Genomic DNA, 7,659 nt, shown 5'->3' with positions numbered 1-7,659 from the left:
TCAATACGAACTCTATCACTTTAAATTAATTTTAACAGCTGTTTTTTTTTAAGTTAACAAAACCAAAACCCAAAAAAAAAAAAAGCTAAATAAGTGAACCTATACGATATAAAGAGGGGCTAAACACAAGTAGTATAATGTTCGGGGACAAGAAAAAAAAAATTAGGCCGCACCAGAGAGAGTATTGCACAGTGATTTGTATGCATTGACACAATCCTTGAATTTCTCTTCAGCATCACCCTGCAAAATTTCACATTATATATGAATGTATGCCCGACGAAATACACAAATTTCTAATACCAAATTCAGCTCATATTAAAAGTACTACAATCAAATATTGATGGCTCTGACTGAGCAAAAATATGCCAATTCAAGTGAAATAAGTCAATAACACACGGTTTTCTTGTAACTACAACTCAGATAGATGTACGCACAAAACGTAAGCCAAATGAAACAGAAATTGAAGGAATCCTAGAACCATGGTTCACAGCAAACTCAAATACCAATTTAGAACCATGGTTCACTACTTAGACACGTGACGACATAAATGACATTTAATTAGGAAAAAGGGAAAAGGGGCAGAACTACCTTAGAAGAACCTTGGTGCTTGTCAGGATGCCACTTCAAAGCTGACACACGAAAGCTGTATGAAAGACAATTATCATTATCGTAGAATTATAAAACCTCGTAAGAAAACATTGACCAGTTAGTAAAAATAAATCAAGAGATGAAAGTACTTACGCAGCCTTGACATCTTCAATTTCTAAAGGACCAGTTGTCGATAAACCGAGGATTTTCCTATCAGCATATGTTCCTACTGTGAAAGACTTATCACCAGATTCCGTACTACTTTTACTTCCATGTTTACCAAATCGACCTTTATTCTGTTCATAAAATTCTTTCCAGTCAAATCCTATTTCCGAGGCTCTGAAGGTTCTATTCACAAATGCTCTATCAGGGTTGTCATCATAATCTGCAGACAAATTATCTTTCCGATGTTTACCTGAAATTGTGCGACATTTATTTTTGCTGGGGAAAAATTCAGAGGATAATCGAGGTAAACTAGTCATAATACAAAATTTGACAAGTTTCTTATTCAATAATCCCATGAGTATGAAGCAGATGTAAAATTGACAGTTCTGCCTTTATTTTGGATTCTAAAAAATAAACAAGGACGATGAGGACAACAATTATGAAGCGAAAAAAAAAAAGTTAACTCTAACGACTTTAGAATTTTATGAGAATGTACTTGTCTTTAAGTTGCATTGGTCTGTTCTTGGTGGTAAGTGTATGATTTCATATGCAAGTTATAAAATTCAATACTGACAAGCCTTAAAACACAATTGTTATGCTTCAATTGCTTTCTTTTGCTGACAGGTTTATGATTCATATATAAGAAGCCTTGCAAATGATACATATTGTTTCGGACACTATATGAATTAATGAAGTATCTCATCTTTCTGTACATTTTGAATGTAAATCTTTATAAATGTCATTTGAATAACCAGAGACACTGCTACAAACATATTTGGAGTCAATTCAGTACTGTTTTTGAAAGAAACTTACGTTTCATTTTCTTGTGATAAGCTCTCCTAGCTTGACCGATTATTCGAGATTTCTTGTTTAGTTGATCAGTGTAGTCGTCACCTATTCTTGGAAATGACTGTAAGTAGAAAATGAAGGGCGTAAACCATCATCTATCAACAATCCAACATAACAAAGGGCGAGAAGAATAAAATTGAAAGCGATATTTAACAAAACGATGATTGATTATGGAAAACATGAAAGCTAACGAACTGAATAAAAATATTTAATTAAGATCTGCACAAGCATGATGTTATGCGGAAATTAAAAAAGCGTATCAAGAAAAAGAACATGTGCTAATCAAAATCAATTAGTAACTAATATACTCATACTCGTGTCTAATGCCAAAATATGATTAATTACTCGTGACATAGCACAAAAATATGATCAGATAACTTCCAATGTCTTGGCCAATTGTTCTGAAAAAGAAAAAAAAAAGAACTCTTGATATTCTTCAATTACTTGACATAATTATCATAATGCCTGTATGATGGGTGAAATCTATTAGAAATACGCTTTAGCCTCTTTTGATTGGTAAGATACGCCATGATTAATTAAACAGTTAGGTCTTATTTGATGTTTGGTTAGTGTAGTAACTTTTCGGTCGACGCACAATATCGAAAAAGAGCTCTACTTAGCTAAGCCATGATTAATCATATTGGAAAAAAATTCCATGACGAAAACATACATATTACTCATATAGATTTGAGACACATATGTCTATAGTTACATGTTTGTACAGAAACAGCAAATAAAATACTAAATGATGGGCCCACGTGTCCAAATATATATGATAAATGCTGACCTCAGCTGTTGACGTTGAGCACCCCCCATTGGACAGTATGGTATTAAGAGCTCTTTTCGTGTCAGAACGCTTCTCTCGTACCGCAAATCGTATATGGTTCTGTATAAATTTTCTCAATGTCAGAAAAGTTACTGATTAGTTGGACCAGGAATGAAATATATAGAGCTTCTTGTTATTTATTAACAATTTAAAACTATGTATATAAGAGATAGGGTCCAAACAAGAAAATAATAATAATTAATAAACTACTGCATAGAAAAAATTAGTAGCTTCCATACCTTTGGTGTTTGCTGATTTCTTTTAACCTCCTGCAGCATATATTAATTGTTAAACCACAACATCTCAAAACAAGCATATAAACAGCCAAAAATACAACTACCAAATACTCTTGCAGCAAGTACAAACCAAATGTTGTCATAACATAGTTTGATAAGACCAATGATCTGTCTCAGATATTATACAACAAAAACTGAACCATATTTTTACTATTTTCGCTGTACACTGGATACTTCTTGCGTGCTCTAATTTTCCAAGCAACATAATATTTTTGGAATATATTAACGGCATATAGTAATACGAAAAGACGATACAAACATTTGCGAAACATATCATATTTATACAAATAGAAACATAATAAAGAGGCGATCGGCTACTACATGGCTACACCTCCCATGTGTTTAAACTACCATATTTGAAGATTATACAACCAGAATTAACAAAGTAACAATGAGAACTTTTGCCATCTAAACTATAACGAAAGGTACCTTGTTAGTAAAACAAATATTTGGAAGATTTTTGCCACACTGTTCTTGCAAGCCAAAGACCAATGAAAATTCTCAAAAAGAGAAAAGCAGGTTTAAAATCATTACTTGGCTGAGAGTGTCGTTTTTGGTGTCTAGCACATTAGAGTATCATGTATTACCAGTCTTCACCTACATCCCGAATACTCAAGTACTTAAGTTACTATTTTATTTCAATTGAACCGGTAAGACAATATGGAGTTCCATTATAACTACAAAAAGGAGTTCTAAACTTTCTATAGTAATTTCTTATTGATGTTAGCAAACAAATGTTCTATCACAAAATCCTATCATTGTCCACTATTTATTTTTATTAGTTATTAAATATTCTTTTTTTTCTTTTCCTTTTCAAATAAATAATCACATCAGCCAGTGATATTGAAATCAGTTACATCATTCTAAGAACAATTAGCTCCCAACTGTAATCCCAGAGCAAAGTTTCAAACTTTCACTGATTGGGTTAAATCCATACTACTATCCAAACTAAGTATTTGTATATAACTATATATACATATTCTATATACAAAAAATAAAGTGAAAAGTTCCCAAATTACCTAACATATTCTCCAAGCCAAGTGTGATAGTTCAAAACTCCATAGCGATTCATTAACCATAATAACTATTTGTTCCAAGATCATTACAACCCAAAATTAGGACACATAAATAACCCCCAAAGAATTAAGAAAAAAAATCGAGAAATACACTGATACACATACATCATAGGTATATATATATATATATATATATATATATATATATATATATATATAATAAAAAAACTACGATTGACAAGAAAAGAATCTTACACAGCTAAATTTAATTTTCCATTTCTCAAAAGAAGCATTAGTTGAATGGAACGAAGCAGAATTCGATGTTGTTCCAACTCTTGTTGATTGAGTAATTGTACTCTTGATAGTCAAAACGTTTCGCCATCTGGGTAAAACTTGCATAATAAATTAGCAGAATAACAATGTATTAGTGAATTTTTAATGGGGCATATAGATATTACAATTAAGTTGGAGATATAAGAGAAAAAGATAAAAGGAATAGAAGCGAGACAACGGAGAAAGAAATGAGTAATCAAGGGTAATAAAAACCTTTTTTTGGTTAATTGAGTTGACTCTGAATTGGATTTGGATCCATTATAAGACACTTGAGTAAAATTTAAATTTCATATTATCAGGCATCTACATTAATAGAATTTTAAATCTACTAGCCAGTCCCTGGAAATATTGCCCTTACGTTCACATATCCAAATCAAGCACCATTCAGTAAAGCACACTACAGACATTAATTTAGGGGAACAAAATAAAAATGGAATTCATAAACAAACTGGAAATAATGAAAAAAAAAAAGGAAGCACGTAGCAAAGGAATTGAAAGGGAAAAAAACATTTTTACTCCTTGAACTTTATGACTAAAACATTTATTTTTTCTCACACTTAAAGGTGGACAAAGTTCACTTTGAACTTACCATTTAATGAACCATGGAGTACAGTCTGTTACCAAATGTTTAGCAATTAATGGGAATCTACTAATGTGCCGTTATCATGTCCTACTTTAGTAAAAGATGAAGCATAAACTGGAAAACTATACCAGCAAAACTGAAAATATATATCATTTGGCCATAAAGATAATAAAATTGCCTTGTAGAGAACTGCTTCATATGACAACTTGACATGAAATTACAAAAAACATAATCAATAAATTGGAGTTGGAAGACTAGGTCTTAAAAACATTACTAGAAGTACCACGATTACCCTGTTATATATCTATCAGTTTTTTTCATTCCTCATGAAAGACTGGTTCATCATACTCAACGTTGCTCTATACAGTAGTTGATACCAGGTATGAGAAAGCATGGTGCTAAAAGTAAGCTAGGAATTTTTTGCAATATAATTCTCAAAATTATCCACAATCTCCTTGTTCGTTCTTATTCATTGAACTTCAGTCATGCGCATGAACTTCATATTCTAAGTTCCAACGGGTGTAACACTTTTTTTTTACCAAACAGAAAATGAATGGAAGAAAACGAAAAGAAACAGCTTCAGTAGCCCTAAGAAGCTCAGAGCAAATAGGAAAAAGCAGCCAACAAGCATATTTACACGAACAAGGGAAAGAGCTGACCAGATCGACAATCTATTGAATCAAGAAGGAAAACTGACCAAACCCTACTTTCTTCAATAGAACTCGTATATGCTCAATTAATACACATAGAGATACACGACCATGTAAAATTTTTGTTCATTAGAGCTGTTCGCTAGTTTATAACAGAACAACTCCTATATCGTCTACTCATCTTGTTTGGTCAAATTCCTATATAACGTAGAGGGAAGATACCCATGAAATACATTTGGTACTACCTGAAAATGAGCAGAACACTATATAACCATTTTTACGAGTCATGAAAAAAATATTCACATTAATCGTCATCGATTTAAACTTACGCACACTATCCAAACTAGCGTAAAACAGTCATGCTAACAATTTAACCAACCGAAGGACAATTCATATTGCTTCGAATAATATATAACCATTTCATCGACTTTCTCTTTTTAGGTTATAAAAATTGCAATTCATAGTCACCTGAAATCCCCAAAATAAATTGCCATCATCAAGGACAACAGTATAATTCAAGGCGCATGTGGGGCTCAGAAACCTAAAATATATATAAGAGGCTTGAATAAAATTTAAAACTTCACATCATCAGCTATTTATCTATAACAATAAAAGTTCAAATTTTTCCTAGCTAGCCACAGAAAATAATTCCATCACATTAAATCACTAACAGTAATTTTGGGGAACGAATTAATAATTCAATTGACAAAAGTCCTGAAAATAGTGAGACAATGGTACCTGAATCTTTCAACGGCATTAGGCTGCTGTAAGCCCTCGTACCTCCAAAATGACAGTCGGGCTTCGAGATATTATCGGCCCGGCATTGCGAGAATTGCAGAGAAATATAGTGCTGGGGCGCGGCATGGGAAATAGTTGTCCGAGGTATAATTGAAGCTAATCGTCTTCTCAACATTTCTTACTGCGCTTAAATGTATGTATCATGTATGTGTTAAATTCGAAGCGCCATGGAAATGGTCGAGGGTTCAATTTTCTAACCCCAAGAGTAGCCCCGCAATTGAGTCGGGCCTAAAGGTTAGCCCTAACTTAGAAAAAATCAAGACCCAAAGATGGATCCATTCCACCCAGTGCAAGGAAAAAAATCAGCAGATCTCAAATTAAGAAGCGATTATTAATCAAAACCCTAATCCAATTTACAGAGAAGAGCGCGCGCGCACACACACACCGACGCATGAACATCAATTACCCAGACAAAAGTTGTTGCTGCCAAATGAACATAAATTTTTTGCTTCAATTATAAAAATCACCTGACAATGGGTACTGCGGCAGCAGCGCGGCGGCGGTGGTGGTGGGGCGAAAGTATGAGAACAGCCCAGTACGGCGGAGTAGGCAGCAGCAACTTCCAAGTTTGCGGCGGTGACTGTCAGGGCCGGTCCTGCACGTGTGTTGTACCTTTTTCTAATAAATAGAAAATATTATAGACAAAATAAAATAAAATAAACAAAAACATGTATTTATAATTTTATATTAAAAACTATTAACTATATATTTCATCGAAAGAAAAACAATTCATTTTATATTTACAAAATAATATAATAAATGAAAAGTATCTTTTAGTTGCTTATAAAAAAGGTGAATGGCAAAAAGGCCTATCACATGAAACTTAAATGTTTTTTGGTCCACAAAAAAAAACAGTCTCTCAATTAAACTCATCGCATATCATAAGCCTAAAATACCCTCCATAATATAACTCTTATCAATTCCATCCATTATGCTCTAATTTCCTTAATATTATACATTGATCTCGGATTTAAACAAATATATCACATTAACCCCCAAAATAAATTTTTTTCAGAAAATAATTTTTTTTCGGAATCTTTTTTTTCTGGCTAGATTCCAACGTTGACTTTTTTCTTTTTTTTGAAAACTTTTTTTTTCCTGAAATTGTTTTCCGGCCGGTCGACCACCGTTGACCGCCGGTCTCCCGCGTTGACTTTTTTTTTTTTTTTGAATTTTTTTTCTTAGAAAAAAATATTTTAATTAATATTACTGTCTTGGCTACTAAATTAGACAGTAATATTACTGTCTGGGACCATAATATTATGAATATTATTTTCCCGAACAGTAATATTATTAATATTATTGTCTAAGACAGTTAAATTACTGTTAGAGACAGTAATTTAGCAGCCAATGCAGTGATATTAATTAAAATAATTTTTTTAAGGAAAAAAAAAAAACTCAATTAACAGTTAAATTACTGTCTCCGACAGTTAAATAGCTGTTGGAGACAGTAATTTAGCAACAAATACAGTAATATTAATTAAAAATATTTTTTTAAGAATAAAAAAGTCTTTTTTCAAAAAAAAAGAATAAAAAAGTCAATTAACAGTTAAAT

The 7,659-nt window shown here is 32.3% G+C and overlaps 1 protein-coding gene across 4 annotated transcripts; it reads right to left on the bottom strand.

The window, feature by feature from the left end:
* On the bottom strand, nt 1-6,722 carry LOC105951122 (uncharacterized). 4 transcript variants are annotated; one of them, XM_088821889.1, is made up of 9 exons: nt 6,572-6,722; nt 6,045-6,345; nt 3,996-4,132; nt 2,668-2,697; nt 2,390-2,488; nt 1,567-1,663; nt 742-973; nt 589-643; nt 1-240 (listed from the first exon to the last, which is right to left on the bottom strand). In XM_088821889.1, the coding sequence occupies exons 2-9, from the start codon at nt 6,217-6,219 to the stop codon at nt 163-165; spliced, it is 903 nt and encodes a 300-aa protein (XP_088678015.1). In that variant the 5' UTR covers nt 6,220-6,345; nt 6,572-6,722; the 3' UTR covers nt 1-162. The 4 variants fall into 4 exon arrangements, with proteins under 4 accessions (XP_088678015.1, XP_088678013.1, XP_088678012.1 ...); XM_088821887.1 differs by having other exon boundaries at nt 742-1,003; nt 6,045-6,332; XM_088821886.1 differs by having other exon boundaries at nt 742-1,003; nt 6,572-6,719.
* Nucleotides 6,723-7,659: the final 937 nt, after the last annotated feature.

Source organism: Erythranthe guttata, chromosome 8, assembly GCF_056151865.1.
Source record: "Erythranthe guttata isolate IM_541 chromosome 8, IM_541, whole genome shotgun sequence".
Taxonomy (NCBI): domain Eukaryota; kingdom Viridiplantae; phylum Streptophyta; class Magnoliopsida; order Lamiales; family Phrymaceae; genus Erythranthe; species Erythranthe guttata.
This window is presented reverse-complemented; position numbering and strand designations above follow the sequence as displayed.